The sequence below is a fragment of the Thunnus thynnus genome, chromosome 8 (genome assembly GCF_963924715.1).
Source record: "Thunnus thynnus chromosome 8, fThuThy2.1, whole genome shotgun sequence".
Lineage (NCBI taxonomy): Eukaryota > Metazoa > Chordata > Actinopteri > Scombriformes > Scombridae > Thunnus > Thunnus thynnus.
In genome coordinates this window covers 17,443,646-17,466,943 of record NC_089524.1, presented here as the reverse complement: position 1 = coordinate 17,466,943, position 23,298 = coordinate 17,443,646, and the positions used below count along the sequence as shown (strand labels likewise).

Genomic DNA, 23,298 nt, shown 5'->3' with positions numbered 1-23,298 from the left:
ACCTTTGTGACATTATCTTGTAGGCATCTGGAAGATAGCAGTTGATGTTCTCCATCTGGAAAGGGTCGGCATCGCAGATCTTGTCATCTGTTCGGCCATAGTTGGCACTTTCAATCATTATGACATCACTTCCTGGACACCGCAGATCGATGGGGTAACCCTCACAAGACAGCTCTCTCCGTACTAAGCCAAATGGCAGGGCAGCCCGACTAAACCCTGAGGGAGAAGAGAGAGAGAGAGCTCTATCAGTGCAAAATGAAGGGAGATGTATAGTTAGGCTGTCACAGAGGAAGATGATGTAACAGGCAGAAGACACAGAATATCAGAGCTGGATGTGCTGGATATAAACAAAGGTAGCATCTTCATGAATGTTCTTTCTTATTCTATTCGAAAGGCTATAACAGTTGAGCAATATGAATCATACTGATATGTGAACAGTGAACTTTGGATTGGCCTGACAGTATATTGAGTGAAGTCAGATCTCAACTGCACCAGTGAGCTAATGGTGTTAGTATGTCATCCACATGCCTTAACTGGTCCTGGAAAAAAAAATCAATAATTGTCATTAAAGTCAGTTTGTATGTCAGGAGGATTGTAACCCCTTATGATTGCCTATGTAAGGACATACACTAACATACAAACACTAATCTCTGACAGCTTGCATGGTGGTTAAAAAAAAAAAAAAAAACTCCAACAAGAATTTATTTTGTAATGGATTTTTCTGCAACTGTTTTTTTTTTCTTTGCCCAACTGCTGTCCTGTGTTTCATTTTAATATGGGAGCACACTGTCATCACGCAGTCTATCACCCGAGACTTGTGGTTTACTTGCAATGCTCATTTTTCTATCCAAAATGAAAAAGCACAACAAGCATCTGTACATGAGTGTAATTTAATCCACTTTGCAGGACTGACAATCGAAGGCAGGGCTATTGGGATGCTGGAAAAAAAAGGGGAGAGTTTGTGTGTTTGTGTTTGTGTGTGTCTGTCAGGGAGGGTGCGGGGGTAGGAAAAATAGAAAAGAAATCAATATTATGGCTTCGTGTTCTGTAAATGTGAACAATGCCAAAAGCCATACTTAAACTAAAAGCAAGCTACATACATAAACTATACCAATTCAAATGCCGGATATTTTTGGTCAGGGCAGCTTCCTCCTGCTATGACATGTCAAGTATTAGAGGGAAGTGGCATAAAGCTTGAAAAGATTGCCAGCTGCCTCTCTGTTCACTTTGACTAAACCACTGGCTGCACTGAATAATAACTTTTTCTGGTATCCAGCAGTGACTTTGTCACCTCTTTTAGTCTTAACAGCGTTGTTATCAGCAACTTGACTCATAGCTATGTTGTTAGCATTTCCAAAGCCTCTACTTCACTAATGAGGTTTAGTCCACTGACTGGCTGCAGAAAAAAAAAATCGTTACTTCGTAACTTTCATGCACTAATTTGTTTGGCACCTGGACAACTCAGATCAATCCATATGTGCAGTTTATAATCGCAAAGCACATTTTCTTTTCATGAGTTGCTCAGTGAGATGTTCTTTGTGTGGCAACAGTTTACTTAAAGCCACTGACTTCAGCTCTGCTCAACTGGCCTGGAAAGGCTGAGTTCATTGTGCCCTATTGGATGCCTCATCAATTAACTACCAATACAATTATCTTTGTCTGATTAAATGCTATGCTACAATGGAAGGGATTAGTATTCTGTGTTGTGCCCTCACCAGAAAATGCTACTGTGGTATTTTACAAAGGAAGATAAATGTCAGTTAGTATTGTTTGGTCCTCCGTTTGTGCACCAATCAGGTGAAAATCCTACTTCTCAGGTACTCAGTGAAGAGCTCAGGGTGAACAAAAAATATATCTGTATAGCCCCTTTTACACATGTACTGCAACCCTGAAACTTTCCGGACATTATCCGGAGGAGCTGTATGTGTGAGCGCAAATGTCCACTCAGTTGGACCAGACATTAAACCAACTTTACCGTGCCAGCTCACTAGTATATAGTCCGTGTAATATCTGATTGAACCCATGTGTGAATACAGCAGTTAATTTTCCAGAGAATTCACAGTGAGCAAGTAGGCGTGTTGATGACGTTTCTATCACGCGGCTGGCACTGGATCAACACAGCAGGCCAGCTTTTGACTGGGCCTGAACACTGTGCTGTGAAGCTAGCGCCAATGGGACAGAGAACTTCCTGTGATTTCTCGTAAAATAAAAGCTGTTTTATTTCTGGTGAAAAGCTTAAAAATGCCAAATTACAACCACAGCATACTTTTTGTGTCATGTCTGCCTCCTGCATACCTTACCCAGGCGCCATCCCTTGCCTAAACCAAATGGAGTATTTCCATTAGGTGAGAATGCGTCTGACACAGACACAGATTTCTTGTTGTGTGCTACATGTGTGAAAGGGCAATTCCAGACCTTCATATATATTTATACATTCATAGGTGAAAACGGCTTATGAAGGAGGGCAGCTGCCCTGACCTATCTAACCTCTATAAGACTTTATTTGTTTGGGAGCACACAATCATCAGGGAAGGATCTTTTTTTCCTTTACGTGCGCTTTCTGACAGCAAACTTTCTCATGTGACCAATAGGCATGAAAAAGTAAAGGCTTTCAAATATGATAGGTTTCAGCCATATTTCATTTTTGCAGCCCTTTTCTCTCTGGAGTCAAAAAGAAACGCTTAAGGTGATAAACAATTTATCAGAGATGTTGGCTTGAAAGAAAAAGCCCAAGTGGAAAAAATGAAAACACGGCATGTTAGGAACAGGACTTGACAGCCAATCTCGAGTTCATGTCAGTGCTCTCCAGCATAGCTCCATCAAAAGTCAGCAATACAATGTATAGTAACTATACGAACCAATGTAAAACATCAGTCAATGCCACATTACAATTTTTATACTCAAACCATGACTTGAAAAGGGCAAATGTATAATGGAGACACGTCTATTGCTTTTCTCTATGTATTGTCTTATCATAAGAAAAAAGACAGGCTTCAGATGGGCCACATTTGGTGCATCTGAGATACTTTAAAAGCTTTTTTTTAATTGAGGAAAAGGTTTAAGAATTGAAAAGGTTCCTCAGTCTATACTATAAGCAAAAACAATGATTAATCCAATATATGAATATGTTAAAAGTACATTTAACACATGAAAGAAACAATACAATTCTTTCTGTGAATTTGCTGAGACTGGACTGAATTCTGGTTTGTCTTACTATGGAGGTCACATAGACTTCACACGGATCAATTGGGCAGCATGTCATGTATGGCTGGGTGGGACACATTAGCTTGCACTGCATGGCCTACTTTGTGGCTGGAAGTGATCTGGGTCTTTGGCCATGTGCAAGACCTCTGAGTTTGATCTCCAAATCTGCAGCCAAACCCAGTGATGCTCTGCGTCCCAGGAACACTGCTAAAACACTTAAATCACTCTGCAGAGCCTTTACAATCTCTGCTTCTGGTTTTATGATTTAGAACTGATGCAGTCTCTCTGCTTAAGTAGGAAAACAGAGGCTGGAGCAACAAAGAGATACATGTGAGCTTAAGAACACTGCAAGACTCCCTCTGATATATACCAGAAACTTTTTTTTTTCAACCAGGCTGATGACAGGCCCTGTAATAATGCTACATTTTCATGTTCAAATCTCTGGGAGTTCAACAAAATTGCCATCCTCGAGGCATACTTTATTTGCTAGCTGGGTTTGTGCTTCATGGGCCAAAAGCATGGCCGTAAACAACCTCGAAAAGCCTCTCTCCATTGATTAGGCCTGAGGCTGAACTACTTTCTCACTCTGGTGTCAGATGGTATTTTTGTATAGGGGAGATTAGTGACAAAGACAACTCAATATGTGGACACCCAATAGTCCAGCAATTTCAGCGCAATAGATGTGAGTCCTTATTTGAATGTTTACAATAAAGTCATTAATGGTCTGATGTATCCTCTTGTGTTCTGTATAATTTATTTTGTTTGATTTTGCTTCAGTTCAGTCCTTGACATTACAAATTTCTTACTGTGGTGTGTGTGATCCTTCAAACTAATTCGACTACAGTGTTCATATACAAATATACATTGGTCAAAACAAGCTAAAGGAATAATTGCTCGACTGACTTATCAAAATATGTTCCTTGCATAATTGTTTTGTAGAAGTTATTTTACATCATATAATGGAGTTTGGGTTTATGTGCCTATACTTCAAATCTCTGTTTATACAGATTATGAGACACCAAAACACCATCAATCATACTCTGCCACGACCATGCATTGCAACAGAATAATATGATCACAGCGGATCTAACATAAACAAAATCCAATGCTTACTGTCTCACTTAACTAAATAATTTAATTATTCAAATGAGCTAGAAAAGTAATAATTATTTTGCTCATGGCATCATTAGCATAATTATTGAGGGAATGCATGATATGAAAATTATTCACTCTCCATATGGAAACAGTGAACCATGTTAGGAATATCAATGTCTTAGATGTTAAAAAATTGTTCTATATTGTAAGGCAGCTACATTCGTTTCCTCCCCTTGTCTCTCTTTGCTTTGTGATTTTCATGATAATTCTTCTGAAATCACATCTAGAAAGATCTTAGCAGTTTATTGGAGCAGCTGAGAGCACTTGTTGCTATATTGTGTTTCAGGGGCTTTTTTACTTCTGAACTTTCTGTGGTTGGGAAGAGGCTGCTGAGCCAACAACATGTTGCCACATGTGGCGTATGCCACTGGTGCATTAGTTGCAAACAAGGAGCCACATGATGATGGCAACTGAGGGGAATTTTTTTAGTTGTGTTCATCTTAGGTTGTCAGACACACATACACACACTCTTCACACTCAAAGGGAAACTCAGCACCCTCTTCTTCACGGGTAGCACACACTTCAGACACCTCCTCAAAATATGAGATGTTATTTTACTAGCTTTGATGTACTTTCATTCTGTGATGGTGCATCCAAACCTTTACATGGCAAGGAAAAATGTTGATTGAATTAGAGATGCCTATCAATCAACACCTAAAAGGAGTTATAAATTAACTGCACTAATTCAACTGCAAGAAGCAAAGGATCGAGGCATAGTCAATAAAATATTATGTGGAAAGCTCAATCCTGTGACCATGGCAACATCATGCAGCAGAGACATAACTGGCTAGATCCTTATCATGGCCTTGTTGACACGCTTCCTAATCAGGTATTCTGGTCAACCATCCACCCTACTACCACCACCACTAGAAAAGCATTACAATTCCTCTTAATCAGCTATGTAGCAAGCATTGAAATCAGCACTGATCAGTGTCATTGTACAAGAGTGGACTAAAATTAAACTGTAAGCCTTGAAAATATTGCATATTTTATCACTAACAAGTAGAAATAAGCAGCAGAGCCATTTTTCCACTAGAAAACAGCTGTTTATCTCCTTTTTAATATATGATTACTAAATCTTTTGACATCTGCTTGTTGTACATGTTGTTATAACATGCTAGTAATTGATTTTGATTGGTGCACAGGACCTCTATTTCCATGGGTTATGGCACTTTATTACACCAACGAGGAACCTCTATTTAAAGCCTCCCAGGCTGGCATTTACTACCATATGTAACCTTTGTGGTGACATTAGGCCAATACAGAATCTGCTGCTAAAGAACTGTGAGAAACCCCCGTATTATGCACGCAGTCTCTGTGGTGCTATAATACAATAATTCTTTCTTTTTTTTTTTCACAGATGAGCCAAATCATTTGGAAAGTGACCATCTGGTAGGATATGAGTGTCACTGAAGCAGAGGTAATGAACAAAATGTCTTCCTATTTCACAGGAACAGAGAGTCATTAGGATCTTCATCAACCATTTAGGGACATTCTACTGCATAGTCCCATGAAGCTAAACATTACCATGATCAAACATATGGACACATGTATTCAGGATGTACAGTACATTTACAGTATACTCAGCTAAAATGCAAACTCCGAGACAGATGTATGTTTAATGAAGGTAACCAACTTGATTCTCTCATTGAGAAAGAAATTATTCCACTATTGCTTGGTAGTGATTATGCAGCACAAATGACAAAGCAACTATACTGCTTTTCATCAGGGCTATCTTGCATCCAGTAAATGGTTTTCATATTAAAATGACCCTTTGTAACTTGAGTTACACATGCTTCCAGTGTTAGTCCAGGGGCAAAGCAGAGGCTGATCAAAAGGCCTATTCAGCCACTTACGCTGCCATCATTGTGGCCAGAGCACAAAAGGTCTCCAGATTATTTTGATGTGAAACCAGATAATTTTTCTGTCTAGAGCCAATGAGAAGTGTGACGAGGACGCTCCCGATGCTTGTCGTCTACCGTTAGTGCAGCCCTTTGATTTTCCTCACTGTTCTGATGAGAGCTAAACAGCTGCTTGTAAATGAGCTAGCATCTCTGCTTGGTTTGCCATTATTCTGCACTCCCGAGCCGACAAGGTCGCTTGCTGGGGGGATTTGGGGTGAAAGAAAAGTGTGGCCTATAGCATTAGCTTGGAGCCACAGGAAACACAGCTTGAGTCCTCCAGGTTCTGCCACCCCATCCCTTCCCCCTCCTCTCTATGGTACAAGCAAAGGAAGTCTGTGAAGGAAAAGAAACCTTTAAGTCAAGACTCTTCCCACAGTGCTGATTCTATAATCCAGAGATATCCTTTACAACAGCATGTATTCTTAAGAAGTCAGGTCCACACAGGGGAGGAGAAGAAAGAAAATATTGCATATATCCTGCAAACAGCAGGGTATGAGGTAGACTGCTGACTCTGTGTGGCCATTGTAAAAAAAAGAATTACGCTACTGGTTTGACAGATATTAACATTCTTTTGAATTTCTTCACATTAACTTTAACTCAAGACTGTGTTTCTCTTTTTTCCGCTCTGTGTGCTGAAAGCTGATGTCATGTTTGGGCATGGCTAACAGCAAATGACAGTCACTTATACAGAGGTTTTTGTAATTCTGCCCGTAACATCTGTGGATTATTAAGCTCTTTGACAACTGATGTTGAAACTATGACTTATGTGGCACAGAATACACTGACACGACATCTTAGCTCATATTTATATCGGAGATGATCAGCAAGAGCCCAAAGTTATTCTGCAGGGGAAAAACCATTGATTTTTCTGTTCTTATTTCATCCATCTATCAGCACGACGCACAGTGCCTGACTGGTGAAAAAACAGGAATGTGCACGTATCCATAGTGGTCTTGCTTAAAAAGTCAAACAGATCCAAACGCATTTTAGAAATATTAAATGTAAAAAGAACTAAATCTTGCATGATATTATGCAGTGTCAAAATATGTGGAATACTGCTTAATGTTAGGTCTTTGAAACCTACTTGCACAGAGAGGGGGAGACAGAAACAGAGAACGATATTGGGAGAAGAAGAAGAGGCAAAGAGCAGCAGGGGAACGAGCCTTTCAACCTCATTTGTATTCTCCACCATCCAATTCACTCCAGTTCATTTACATCTCCGCTACTTCCATAGCAACAGCAGGGGGGCTATCAGGAGCATCTTTGATATAGGTACATGACTCTGAAAAGGATCTTGTCATTTCTCTCTGAATAGACAACATGAAAAAAAGTCTCAGATTTTTTCCCCCTTTTGGTGTTAAGGTGGCCTTCTTTAAACAGAAATTTACCCTGTCAGACTTTTTATATTTACTCTATTCCTCATCTCCGACTGGCACTTGTAGACACATAAGCCTACAGAGGAAATGCCATCATATCACAAAAAATATCTGAGCCTCTATATCTTAATACTTTATGTTTTTTTCTGTTTTCAGACAAAGGGACATTAAGGGACACTAAGACTGGTAACAGAGAAAAGTCCATGTTTTCTTTCTGTTACATTCCAGACAAATTTGAACAGATAAAGGGCATCAAGTGTTGCCACCAGACAAAATGAAAATGCACTGCACCAGCAGGAAAACACAGCCTCATCAAATTCCATGTACACTTGTATGTAAATCAACCTTTAGGCCTAATTAAGCTCTATGGGGCTCATCAAGGTCATAAATCCCCTTTTTTCATAATGCATTATTGACTTCACATCATCTGCACATGTCGGCTGACTGCACTCGCACAAGCACACAATGTCATCTCACTGTCTAATATCGGATAGCCCTGGGGCCAGGCGGTGTGTGTGTGTGTGTGTGTGTGTATTTGTGTGTGTGTGTGTGTGTGTGAGAGAAGGGGTGAGTGCTTTTTAGGTCACACAAAAAAGCAAGGACATCTTCTTGTAATGAAATGGCTGCTATGACCATCAAACAGTAAATTTTGTCCCGTGGTCCTTAACAAATGATCACTGGCAGATTTGAGCCTTAAATTACAATACTTCTTAAGATTGTCAAAGATAGGTCAAGAGTTTTTCCTATTTTACTATGACACCTCAGGTAAATTAAAGGCAAATTTAAAAATTCAGGAAGTGCAAGTCATTCTTACCTATTCTTAAGTTTTAAATTGTGCAAACTGAAAGTGAGCTGATTGCTTTTTTTGTTGCTGCTGTTTTGTTTGATTAGTGGTGGATAAGCAGCAACCTCCAGGGCTGAAAAATGAAGCAAATGTGCAAGTGCCAAAAACTGCAGTTCCTCGAATGGCCACTTGAGGCTGGCTCCCCATAGACCCCCATGTTAGAATGCCCAACTTTACAGCAGAAATAAACATGTTTACAGCCTGGTAGAAAAAACAGTTTTGGTCTATATAGTTAATTTCCCCATTCATGACAACTGTACAGGGGGTAAATTTTTATATAACTCACTTGTTTAAATTTTTATTAAAGCTTTAAGTGATGCATAATTAAGATCGTGGCTGCTTTGAGTGACAGGTGCTACCACGGCATCAACGTTGGTTAGGTAACCATGGTGTAACCCCAGATTAACAGAGTATAGGCGTAGCTGTAGCTGTCACTATTTCAGTGTGTTTTCAGTTCATGAAAGTTAATTGTAACGTTTTAGTCGCATAAAAATGTCTTATTCAGCAGCTAGCAGCTAACAGCTAGCCACTAGTGTTAGGATAAGCTCCACCTTCTCCTTCAAATACGGTCACTTCAAATAATCCAAGATGGCGACAGTAAAAATACAAACTCAAGACTTCAAAACACAGTCCACAAACCAATGGGTGACGTCAGTGCTATGTCTATTATTTTTTTACGGTTTATGGTAGTGGACTGATCCTATGAGTCATTCTCTAAGAGAATTGATAATGGGCTGTTCCTGCTAAGAGTCATGGTGCCTTTTAGTGAGAGCAAGCTCTTTGGAACTCATTACTCAGGCTTATCAGTGACAATATTTCAGATGATATTAAGTGATCCTGAGTTTAAATGTGATAAGGATGTGAGTCATATTTTTCACGCAAGACCTTTCAAACTGGATTTGCTATGTGTTTGTCAGCTCTTGCCCCGGTGTATATCATTTCCACAGTTTCCATTACAAATGATGAAAAAAATGGACTCAGATACATTGGGTAGCCCAGACTTCCTTCTCTGCTCCAATGAAGCGTTTGATGCTCCTCGATTCAATAAGGAAGCATTTCCCAATGGGTCACCAGTGGCAGTACACACAAATGAGAAGGGTCCATCTGCTTGGTTTGCATTCCCAAAGTGCACTTCCTCAAGCAGACCACAGCAGTGGTTCCTTTTCTTGAGACTAGGCTCTCATGTGTATGCATTTGTGCCACATTATTCAGCTAGTGCTGCAACTGACCCCCACCTGGCATTTAAATTCCCTGACCAACCGGGTTGTCATGCCCTGATGACACGACTGCTGCTCCATCTGAATTCTTTATGCAGCTCTTATTCAGACTAGACTGCAGACTTGTCGCCTTCTAGGTTAGGCGGATTGTTATGTGACACAATGCTATTTTACTCAGATACACTAGCCTCCTAGGCTTTTCTTTCTTGACTCACTCAAGGTTATGCACATATTCTGCCCACCTACGGACTACTTCTCTGGCAAATGCAACACAATGGAAACAATAATATTTATTTATTTATTATTTCTCTATGAGGGTATTCTTTTAATCAGGGGAATATTATCTTTAGATTTCATGCGGTTCAAGGATTTCATCTCATAACAGCTGAAGAGAAAGCAGGCCAAGCTAAAATTGAATTTTACTCTCGTTTCAATTCATCAAGGATTTATTGGCTACTATTCATTATAATCCAGAGGCTGAATATTATCTTGATGACCTTCCATCTCATATGTATTTTTCTCTCCAGTGAACTGATGGTTATAATGTTCAAAAGAAGGTTCTCCCCAACATTTTTTTTTTATTAGAAACTTTTAGATTTGGATTAACCTCATTTGAATCAAGTCCACAGACTAAGACCGGTTCCTAACATTCTCAGTCCTCCATCTGTTTCCAGCCCTCACACTGTCACAGCAGGGGCACTTTGAAGTTCTCATTTAAGGATTTATCAGATGTCTCTCATGCTTATCGGCCTTAATTATTGCTTGTTGGCTATTTAAAATAATTTGGGAGCTTGTAGGGGGGTTGTGTGTGTGATGGAAATTAGGGTACAAGAGCAACTATTAAGCGAGAGGCAATGATCCAGCTGAGCTGAGTCAGTAGCCCATTTTAAACAGAAATCCCACAATATTGCCGTAAAGAAGATCTCTCATTATACTTTGCTTTTTTACACTAAACCAAACAAAGCCGGCATAATGCCGCCCCCGTGTGTGAGTTTAGATAGCATGCCGGCGTTCCAGAATCAGAGGCGTGACTTGTAACATAACAACGTCAGCGTCTAGAGAGTGTAATCCCACCATGCTGGCTGTCCCTTTTACACAGATGTCGATTCATCAATGTGACTACCTCCGCTAACGGCTTAATGGCGGAATGATAATGCCCCCCCATTCCATGTTTGTAAGTTTTATACAGAACGGCAAGGCAAAATAACAGCACAACATTCCCGCCTTGAAAAGGCTGTGTAAAAGGGGCTAGTATTACAAAAGATGCCCTTATATACTAAGAGGGGTTGATTTAAAATGTCATTTCATTTGACATTGATTTGTATTGTTTCCGCATGGGGAATCTGTCTTCGATGACTGTTTTCTTCAGCCTGTCATTTATTTGAGAGTGGGGCTTAAGAGCACTGGCCCAAGCCCTTGACATACGGATGCACTCAGAGGTCATAATGACTCACAAGGTCAAAAGCCAAGTCACATGAGGTCAAGTCGTAGTGAACTGCCAGAGAACAAATGGCCTGAGTCGACGTATGTTATGTTTGACAGCAAGTAAACCAGCAATTCCTGACTTCTTCCCTCTAAATGATGACCTACAAAAATGAGGCAATGAGCTTAAACTTTATTATTGACTGACAGCATATTTTAGTGGTCTGCCTTTGGTCAAGCAGGTCTTGGACAAGCTTTACTATGAAGAAAGGGTTATAAGAACAAAAGAGGAAAACACTGGATGTACCAGTGAAACTCTGTACGTTAACAAGCTTCATAAATGGGCACTCAGAGTTCCTCCAAAAGGCCCTGGTTCTAAATCCTTTATATTTATGGGCGTAGTTTCACCACCCCTCGTTTACAGGAGCCTCTTCAGGATTTACAGCGGCTCTAAATCAGGACTGAAAGCAAGAGGACAAAGAGGATTCCACTAAGGGCAAGCAGGAATATCTTGCATCTGACTCTTGAGAGTGAACTGTAAAATCTGTGAAATCATAAGCCTTTGGATATATTATGTTCACTTAAGAGAATGTGCCATTACATGTTCTGCAATCAGTTTTCAATGCATGATATCCAACCCATAACCACACTTTCCTGTGCTTCAGTGAACATGCCTTTCAACAGCGTCTTCACAATGAAAACGTGATTACATACCCCCTGAACACCTGCAGATTGTTGTTGTTTACATTAGGTATTTCAGCTGATATGCAATGGAAAACTCACGGGCATGAGTCAATGGTTTCATAAATAGCAGTTCTCATAAGAGCACTTGAATGCATTCATCCCCCAGTTGCTGCTGTTGCTCAAATCAGAAGGTGCAGAGGGACTAAATTGCTCACACTGACAAATATATGTAATTCACTATATGAAGGAAAACTGCACAGTATGCACTGTAACAGTTTATTCATAACAGTTGGCATCAGTCTCTAACACACTCAGGACTATATACTGTAGACAAAGAGTGAATATTGCAATGCTGCACTCCATGTGACCTAAACACAGCAGTCTAATTACCTTAAAATTCCAGTAGATTACAGTAGCAAACAGGAAACCAAGCTACATTTGCCCTTTGACCAGCAGAGCTGGTTCATTTGTCTGGCGCGAGGTGTACATGCTGGTTCCTGTTTGAAATACCATCTACACTGGATAATCAAAAACATTCTCCTCATCCGCCCCTTCCAGACAGTACTTCATCAGCAGTCCTTGCGTGAGGTCTGTCTGCAGCCCTTGATGTCCACTACACAGGCTCCAGCAACATAAAAATATTAAAGAACTAAAGAGCCTGTGCTATTTCTGTTATCATCCGGGTAGCTTTAGGTATTTTCTCACCAGGCATTTTTTTTTTTGTTGCTACATATACCAGAGCCTTTAACATCAAATCCTGCAGACAACCCAAGTTAAAGCCAGATCTCTGTTCTAACACAAGTAACAAATATATGACACTGAAGAAAACAAAAACACAACTTTTAAAATGGAAGCATATCTCTGACAAATTGAAGCCTGCTTATACAAAGATGCCCACATACTGTTAGTCACATCTGCTGTGGCTTGATCAGAGGCAACCAACAAAAGCACTAAACAACAAATGTTCCATGAATAATAGGTCTTTGGTTATAGACCACTGCACTGGAGATTGATAAGTCATATTTGTTTTCCCGTATTTGGGATTCAGAGAGGAGACTCGATGGGTTATCAGAACATGTTTTGTAGATTGTCTGAGATATACTTGTTAGGGACCCACATGATTCTACCTGGGCAAGAACAAAGTAAGACAAAGCATGACGGTAAAATACAAGGCAGATAGGGACATGTGGGTAGATGACTAATCTTGAGTGCCTGAGGTCCCACCCAGCAAGAGCCTCATGAGACCTGTGTGAATACTCATTATCCACAAAGATCAGCACTGAGAATGATGGGAGAAGGTAGGTTTCACACTACACATGCTCTGAAGCTCCGTCACGCTGAACCACTCTCCTAGACAAGTCAGAAACCCAATTAAGGACCATGTTGGAGGTTGAGCAACATGTTGAGGAACACACTCCTGCAGTTTTGTGTGAGACCTCCGCAAGACTTGTGACCTAATTAAACAAATATAGACATATCTCCTCAAAAGAAAAACTCTTTGCTTAGGTTTAAAAGGGAAAAAAACCTGAAATAAGTGAGAAGTTAAGCGATAAATAGCTTCATAAAAGAACATTTTCAGTGTCCCTGCCATAACTGACACATGGAGGAGAGCAACTGGAGTTGAAACAAGGCATTGTGTCTCCGGGCTGAACTGCCGCATCGGTGTCACGGCTGAGATCTTGGCATGAGTTATGGACAGCGACAGCAAACAACAAACTAATGATGCTTCCCAAGGTTATTTCTGCATAAATAACCATTAAGAAAAATGCTGACGCAGCAGCCCAAACCCACAGACACTACCACAGGCCACTAGAACAGCGTTAAAAAATCCTTGGCAAGGGCAGAGAGTTAATAATTATGAGTTTCATACATTTTGGGGTTAGTGGAACATCTTTTAACTGCCTCACTGGCCAGGTGAAGGGAGGGTCTGTGTTTGGGTGGGAGGGAGGAGGGTGGCAAGATGTCAGAGCTCCGCCATGCTCTTGCATGACAAACACCAACCTGGAGCCAGCTGTGACAAAGCCCTAATCCAGAAAATCCCTCCTTCCTTTGCTGAAAATCCTAATGAGGATTTGAAGTGCTCGGCAGGGAGGAGACCCAGGGGCTGTGGTTACACCTTGCCACTGCTTGCTCTCCCAGTCATTGTCTCCTTATCTCCTTATTGGCCAAGCCTGGCTGGCGATGAAAGAGACATGACAGCGTGGTGGGCCTTCGTACACAGGCCCCACGCCTGCCTGGCTCCATGGGAAGCCAGATTCCGCAGTCTGCTGCAAACAACCAGGATGACATCAAGCAGGAGGAGGAAAGACAAAACCAACAGAAGTTGTTTACTAAAGACACATGAGATAAAGGGAAAATTCACCTCTTTAGCTGTAAATGTTTAAGTCCAGTTTCCAATATGAAATAAGTTGGAATCGGTTCATAAGCATTTCAGAAAATAATTATCTAAGAAATGATTTGTTTCAATTAACATATTAGCTATGGGCCAGCCTTTTTCAAAGTCTTAAATACCAAATTAAGTGGTCAGGGAACAGGAGTGTGGCGACGCAGTGGGGTACTATTTTTTTCAATGGACACAAACTCTAGGACAAATTAGTACTTCAAAAGACCAGGCCTACTGCCCGTGGTTCCACAATGCTTACTTTACACATAGTATTTTGATTTTTTTTCTTTGTAAGATAACATGCACAAATGAGGCTGCTGAGAAGGAGGCCCCGAGTGGAGAGAATGAAAAGCAGATTATCTGTACAGAAACAGTAGAGTACATAGTACCTCTTAAAATGCATACATCATCTGGGTTTTTACTTTACTTGATTCTATTTTACATGTTAGATGCATTTCAAAATCTTCTTATAACCAATATCCGCCTATCACTATCAGGAAAAAAAACAAAACTGAATGACCAGCCATCTTTGTGGGGTTATGTAAATATGCTTTCATGGTTACAAGAAAAGGCTAACCAGAGCAAATAGGTGGTGCCACAGTACTGGGAGGTGATGGATCCTGTTCTTGCAGGTTCTGGCTCATATTAAGCCCTGGGCTTTTACTTCCAGTAATTACATTTCAGAACACCTTGATTGTCTATTTCACTCAATTCACTTTGAGATTAAGGCTTAAAGTCTCTCCTCTTTTCCTTTCACATGGTACAAAAAGAGGACTTTTAAAGGTGCCCTTCCCTGTTGCCCTTGAGAAATCTCAAGTACTTGAAACATTTCAAGCTTTGCCAAGAAACAAGAGCATGGTTTCAGGGTGTATGGAGGGAAAAGACATTCTCAGTGTCAAGCTTGCTCACACAAGTTCTGCCATTGAAACAGCTTTTACATCATGGCATACTCTTTATGTACCCTTCACCTCATAAGCAGCAAAGGCCTCATAGTAATGGAATGACGACATGCAATCTAGAAAAAACAATTGCTAAATCATTGTTGTATAAACTCCCTATGACCTACTTCACATTGCTTTGCTTTCATTATGCTTCTACAAATCATATTTTATGTATTTTAAGTTTGTGGACTATAAAGCCACAAATGTCACATGTTAAAGAAAAAAAAGATTACAATTCCTAAAAAGCATCCACTGTGTCAACACAGTGATGTTATTTATTAATTGGTCATATTTTTTTGATTGCTGACCATTAAAAAAAAAAGTTGCTCACAATAACAGTAGATGCATCACCAGAGAAATAATATGTCTCTGATTTTACAGGAGAAATCTAACACGGACAAATTTTCTCCTGAAATTTTCTTGGCACTCTAACAGGTTGCAAACATTGCCCTCTCTACCTTTTGACACAGAAGCCTTGCTCTGCTCTCTAATTCTGCCTCACCATAATTCTATCAATCTTTGGAAAAGCCTTTGAAGAGAGCGCGTGTCTGAGCTGGGTGTGAATTGTTATTCTGTCACTGATACAGACAAATCCTTTCAACCCCACCAGACTTGACTAAATTATTTTGGAAGACATGTGAGCCAATTTAATCATGTGTTGTGAGGGGAAATCATCATTTTTTTTTATATTTTGCAAAAAACATTATTACTTCATAAGTTACACCTTCACCTCAGTTCTGCTAGGTTGCTATGGTGACGTTGGCCGAGGACACTGGTAGGACAAAGGAAATAAACCTGCAGCTTCAAAGAAGATCACTCCAAATGCCAGAGGACAAACTTGTGTTGATGCAAAACAATATCAAAGCAGGTCAAAGTGAAGCATACAAATTAAAGTGATAGACAGAGCTGTCTGTTACTTGGTCATCTGAATTAAAAATGACTGAATACAAAAATGTTGTGTTGGGTGTTAAATACAACCCAGTTCAATATCAACTCCCTTATTCAAAACTATGCAAAGCAAAGCTGGTCAATATGGAAAAAAAAATCCAATATTACACTACTTTTGAATGACAACAACAATACTGAGGCAATAATTTAACTATAAGTGGTTTCATCAAAACTGAGTGGGCTCATAAGTAATGAGACTTAAAGAGGCACTCCAGAAATTCAGTATTTCACTTCCATGGATTTGAGGGACATAAGAGATCCAAATTCTTAAAAGAATGGTCAAATATGATGCAACAAAGGCTGGGACTTTTAGTCCCAAGAATGGGTCAAGCTCCAAAAACATTCATCTCCACCCCACCCTCACTGCATCTCTATTGTGTCTTTTGTTAGACCCTTCATGCCCAGTAAACGCCCATGCCAATCAAAGTCCACACCCCAGTTTGTAATGAAGACTTTCTGTTAAAAATTTTTTAGTCTCAATCCCAATCCCAAATAACCCTAATGGGTTATTTTCTCAGATTTTAGAAAGCTCCCTCCACAGCCACAGAGGACATCATAAAACTATTTTCACATGCTTGTGCCACTGCTTGTGATGAGTAAACTAAACTTAAATCGGTTGTTTAGCCCTTTAATTATATGTAGGCTAAACTGTAAAAGCTAAATGTGATGAGTCTTTGAGACTGGAAAAAAGTTCTACGTCATGATGAAAAAAAATCCCAAATGATTTTAGTTTCATAGGATTGTGTCATTGATATTGATATTGATATCAAATACCTTATCTGTGTCACAACAAGGCCCTTCTTGGCTTTTTATAGGATTATGGACATACTCTGAGCACTGGATCAAAAATATGTTGCAATTATGATAGTTATAGTAGTTGGATCATGACTAACTGTAAACAATACTGCACTGAAAGAGTAGCTGTTCTCAAGAGGGACAAAAAAAATACAAATGATACCCTCAGTAGATTTTTTTGTACTGATGTTAATAACATACAGCAGAGTATAACATGGTTAATTCCATATCATTAGGTTTAGAAGCTCCTGGCCCCAGGGTTCCTTTGATATGTATGACACTATGCCATATATATATATAGCATAATCAAAATAATAAGACAAATCAATTTCAAAAACCAATGTCACTGACTAGGCTGCATATGAGCAATTTTCCAGGGTTAGGATGCGAAAAATAAGCAAAATGGGAGATGAAAGTCTCAGAATGACATATAGATGTGGTGACAAATCCAACCTATGCAGTCAAATGTGGAGGATGAGACAAGTGTTATATAGAAGGAGGTCAGAGGAAAATACAGTCCCCCACAGCTACAGTATCAGTCTTGGATATTTGTACTTCAAAAGTCAAAACAATGAGGTGAAAAAAACACCCTTTAAACTATTTACAGCATTCCACTAACCCATTTAATTCAATTATAAAAATGCATTAAAAAGATATTACGGGTAGACGCAGTTTAATGAAGCATGTTTACTTGCGGATATTGTTTGTAATGAACTGTTTCTGGGCTGATCTCTGCGGCTGAAATGGGAAATGGGAGGGAGGTGAGGGGGGAGGGGAATCAACAAGAGGAAAAGGTGAATGACAAATGTCATCAATAAATGCACTTATTCCTTTAATTGCATTTACCCACTCTTTCTCTCAATCATGAATAGGCATTTCCCCATGTCCTATGGACTGTCATGTGTCACTTCCAGTCCACCTCCAAGGAGGTTCATAACATGTCCGAAGGTTCTCTCTATAACACTCCCTTTGTCAAATGCACCAAACAAGAGGACTTAGTAGTGCAGCATTAAGATCCCTCACTGGCTTCCCACCTTCCAAACACTGCCAATTGGGTTCTATTGAGCGCAGGGTGAAACCAGAGGCACTGCAATCAGGTGCAAAACCTCTCTATGGTGGCAACTACCTTTCTCATCCCCAAATAGGTTTACTCACACATATCTAGGTCTAGAAATTGCAAACGTTTATCAACACATACAGTTTATAAAACTATATGTCAGAGCACCAACATATATGAAATACATGTGATTGTGTTTCTGTGATTCTCTGTGTTTGCTAAATCCACTGAAGCCCACAGAGACCACACACTACTCATATTTCATACCTCTTATATGAAAGTTAAAATCGAAGCCAGATGATACGTAAGAAACACATATGGTATCATACAGCTGTGTCACTGTGACTTTGCTACGGTGTAAATTAAGCATCTTGAGAAATAATTAGCTTACAGACTTCAATCTATAATCCTACATTATTGAGATTTTTTAAAAATCAGTAAAGCAGGTATAGTGAACAGTTGGCTAGAGCTTCAACAGTTGGCACCAACAAGCCAAATCTGTAATGGCTCTTTTGATATATTGCACTGAAAAGACGCCAATTTTGGCTTATTCTAAATCCAATCATCAAACATCTAAAGTAATGCACCAGTATTCTTGTGAGTAAACACTAATAAGTACAGGATACAGTTTATGAGATGTAGTTTGGATGCATAAATCTTGTCATTATGATACAACTGAGAGTGATTTAATCAAAGCTAAATGCACTATGATTAAAACACATTCAAGCTTTATATTTTTTTCAAGGTGTGAAATCTGTGTGCGCCTGCCATGAGACAGAAAATTTTAGCGAGGAATGTACAAATGGATCCAGCTCTGATGCCACTGGGAACAACTGGCGCTTTCAAGCAGAAAATCTCAGACAAATCACAATTTACCAACTAATGAAACCACTCAAGATTATCCCCCATCCGCCTGTGCCCACTGTCCTCTGAGCTGCATTACTTACACAAGCACTGCCTGCACTCAGAGGAGCAGCTTTGGCTTAAGTCACCATTTTCACGTGCCATTGTGGTGGCTGTTTACACCCCTCCCCTCTGCCAACCCGACGTTGGCGTGTAACGTCATTCACACCACCATAGCTCGACTCCAGACTCAACATGCAAGTGCCCTTATCACAATCTCAAGTGACTTCAACCACTTCACCATGGCAACAACCCTGCCCAACTTGACCCAGTATGTGAGCTGTTCAACCAGAGAGGAGAGGAACCTGGACTTGCTGTGTGCTAATGTCAAGGATGCATACAGCTCTTTTTCCCTCCCCCGGGGTAGGTCAGACCTCAACTATGTGGACTTCAACCCCTGCTGTGTGCCTCTGGTGAAAGGTCAGCCTGAGAGAGGTCTGGAGTGGCATGAAGACCATCACAGACCGGTGGCACTGACCTCCAACATCATGAAGACCTTGGAGAGACTTGTTCTGGAGAAGCTCCCTCCAGTTTACCTACCGGCCCTGACTGGGAGTTGAGGATGCCATCATTTACCTGCTAAACCATGCCTACGCCCACCTGGACAAACCGGCAAGCACTGTGAGGGTCATATTTTTTGACTTCTGGATTGGATTGTCAACTACCTGACTGGCAGACCACAGTACGTGCACTTGCAACACTGTGTCGGACAGAGTGGTGAGCAACATTGGGGCCCTGCAGGGGACAGTCCTTTCTCCCTGTCTCTTCACCCTCCACACCACGGACTTCAACTACCAAACAGAATCCTGCTATCTTCAGATGTTCTCTGATGACTCTGCTATAGTTGGATGTATCAGCAAGGGTGAGGAGGCTGAGTATAGGCCTGTGGTGGAAAACTTTGTCACATAGTGTGAGCAGAACCATCTGCAGTTCAACATGGCAAAGACAAAGAAGCTGGTTGTGGATCTGAGGAGGGCCAAGGCACTGGTGACCCCTGTTTCCATCCAGGAGGTCAGTGTGGATATTGTGGAGCACTACAAGTACCTGGGAGTGTATAGCAACAATAAACTAGACAGGGCTAAGAACACTGAAGAAGAAGGGCCAGAGCCATCTCTACTTTCTGAGGAGGCTGAGGTCCTTCAACATCCGCCAGACAATGCTGAGGATGTTTTATGAGTCTGTGGTGGCCAATGCTCTCCTGTTTGCTGTTGTGTGCTCAGGCAGCAGATAGATAGACTCACAGGTCAGTCTCTAAACGCTTCGCTCATAGAGACTGAGGAAAATCTCCCAGGTTTTGTTGTCAAAACTGGATGGAATAAGATAGTTTAAAAAAACTCAGTCTATATATATATATAATGGGGTGATGACATGCAGTTCACTACAGAGGAGAATGGGAGGAGAGCATAATTTCTGGTAAGGCATGTCCTTGATTAAATGTAAGGGGCGTAGGATTGTTAGCGGCCGTTCTCACCACCATTCAAGCAACTACCATGCATTTAGAAATCCACACACTTCAGTAGGTGGAGATCTCTGATTGTCTGGTATCACGAGACTAGAGGGTAGCAGCCGCCAACAGGCTCAACAAACTGATCCATAAGGCCAGGGACATTGTGTGGGTGGAGCTAGACTCTCTGGTGGCAGTGCCAGAGAGGAGATTGCTGTCCAAGTTATGTGTCATTTTGGACAATGGCTCCCACCAACTCCATGACGTGCTGGTCAAGCACAGGAGTACATTCAGTGCAAGACTCTTTCCACCGAGATGCACCACAGAGCGACACAGCAAGTCATTCCTGCCTGTGGCCATCAAACTTTTCAACTCCTGTGTCAGACACTCTGAGTCAATAGACTGGCCCTTGGACTTATTTCACCCTTGTCAGCAGCTTAATAACCCCAAAATTTATAATTTATATTTTCAACCATGCAATACTGATTTAACAGCACAATTATTTTGTGCAATAATTCAACTATGCAATACTCTGATGTGTATTTATATTGCATTAATACTTCATTTATACTGTATACTTCAACTAATATTTTATATTATTTATACTATTCTGCTTTTTGACACATTTATAGATCCCATTTATCATCCTTATTATTAACACTGTTCTATCTTTCTCATAATTACTCTATGCTTATATATATTTCTCTTCTAGAACATGAGCAACTGAAACCCAATTTCCCCTAAATAAAGCATTTCTGATTCTGATTCTGATTCATTGCTCATGTTATATTTTAAATAAGACAATAACAAATAACATTTTTCTGGCGTTGGCTGTCATTGCGCCTGAAACAATGCTTGTCCAAAAGATGCTATAAAAATACTAGTATGAAAACAAATCAGTATGCGTTTAGGGAAACAAAGATATATGTACTTACCCTGTGTGGAGTGAACTTGAGCTAGTGTGATGATAAACCAGCAGAAGGTGTGCAGTTTCCACAGGGAGCATGCCATGGCGCCTGGTGTTGATGGTCTGTGGCAGGTTTGTGTTGTGACTAAAACGTTCTGATTAAAAAAGTCCAAGCCAAGTGGTCTCAGAGATGCTCATCATTGATCCTCTTACCTGTGGAGCAGACCAAGAGAGACATTCAGTTCAAGGATGAAATTTATTCCACGTGCAGACTCTGTCCCTGTGTGATTTCACAGAGGAATTCACCCTGTCACACTCTTATCACAAGGCACTTGATGCTGCATATACATTCCACTGCAGAAATGTGACAAACCTTAATCTGTGAAATGCTACAAACCCACGCAAGCCACCAAAATAAGCCCAGAAGGTCAATAATCCTGAGAAAGGAAATCCCTTAATGGCAACTGAACGCTGACCATTTCACTGGCAGGGAGGGGGAGTAGGGTGGGACTGGCGCTGTTATCAAACAGATAAGGCCCGCCTTGTCCATCTCTTCATGACCCATAGGCAAGGGATGCTAACCTTATCAGTACTGTGTCAAATTATATTTTCTGTACCTTTTGCAAAGAGGTATCTTTCAGCATTTTAAATCTCTAACTTTAAACTATCTAGCATTTTACTGTCCCATAGCACAAAGGAGCATATCATAGGGATTTGAAAGTGATGTTGATTTGTAGCAGTAACTCACTGATTCCCATGTGCTGAGACTTCTCATTTTAGAAGTTCTCTCTTCGTTGTGCAACAAAAGCTCCCCACAGATTAAAACTTTAAATCAACCCCAGAATAAAAATGCTGTAGACTCACCAGAAGAGTTGCATCAGCAACTGGCCAACTGTAAACTGACACCAAAATCAAAAACTCTACAACCATGTGGCGGAAATGTTAAATTAACTGTCATTAACATTAAATGCTAAAATTATCCATGGTAATAGCTTGGTGAACATTAACCAAAAGGCTTTCCATCCTGCTACAGTATAATTGTTTTGCATTAGCTTGGTTGTTGTCTGAGTAATCAATGGGAAAAAAAACTATGTCATAATAGAGGTGGATATACTATGTCTTGATTAGTCAAATACTGATGTTATTTTAACATTAAGCTATTTTTAGAAAGTCTACAGAGCCAATTAATCATCAAACATATTTTACAATACACAGATGTATGTAACCATGTCTATTTTTAGTGGCTCAGTCAGATTTCCTTGAGTATATTTTAAATTGGCCACTTGATATTGTTTCCTATGAAAAATTTTCTGCTTCTGACATTTTATTTCTACTTTAGCAAGTAGAGCAAGTTAAGAAGTAACAGTGCTTCTATTTGACTGATATTTTCTTTCCACCCCCACGCTTCCAGCCAAACAAACAAATAAAGAAACACTACCAAACAAATGGTCACTTCTCTTTGTTGTGACTGACCACAAACTTATCTCTCCAGCCCCCTCCCTCCCCTCCCTTTCCCTTACATCTCTTCAAACCAGAATCCCTCTCTCCCCACCTCATCCATACCTGTCCCACTAGCACTATGTTTGAATGTTTGTTTTTGCTCTCTTTCGCTACAAAAGCAAATGGCCTCCTCCCTGTCATAGATACAGTTCTGGAGCTGTGTAGGGTGAAACCTAATGCCTACCTGCGCGCCCAGGCATGCGTTTCACACTACTAACGGCTCCCTTTTGTCTGTGTGTTTACCCTGCTCAGCTAAGCTCAGTCCTCTCACTCCCATGAACCATTAGCACATTCACCCTGGGATATGGCATCACTCAGGCAACAAGGCACATAGGACCCCATTAGAAACTGTTTTTTTTTTTCTTCTTTTTAGCTGATTCAAAAACAACATTCCATTTTTTTCTGTGTCTACAGCCTGCAATTGTTTGTTAAGATTCAAGGGACAGAATGTTCTCCATCATACTCGCAGCTAACAAGAGAACACACTGAAAAGACGGTGAGGAATTCTGTTTGTCATGAACAGTCTGCTGCTCGGCTGTCGGCTGGCTGCTCCTCACTGGAGAATATCCCCGGCCTGAAGAGTCTTTGATCTATTTTGTCTGAGTTCTCAGACA

The 23,298-nt window shown here is 40.4% G+C and overlaps 1 protein-coding gene across 24 annotated transcripts in view; it reads right to left on the bottom strand.

The window, feature by feature from the left end:
- The window catches only part of adgrl2a (adhesion G protein-coupled receptor L2a), a 98,012-nt gene that overhangs the window by 55,895 nt on the left and 18,819 nt on the right, over positions 1-23,298 (bottom strand). For all 24 annotated transcript variants that reach the window (XR_010929263.1, XM_067596818.1, XM_067596819.1 and 21 more), the window contains exons 2-3: positions 21,213-21,397; positions 3-216 (exon numbers count right to left, since the gene is read on the bottom strand). Coding sequence is in view for 23 of the 24 variants with exons in the window: in XM_067596818.1 (XP_067452919.1) it covers positions 3-216; positions 21,213-21,288 (290 nt within the window). In the remaining variant the exon portion in view is untranslated. The remainder of the gene's footprint in view (positions 1-2; positions 217-21,212; positions 21,398-23,298) is intronic.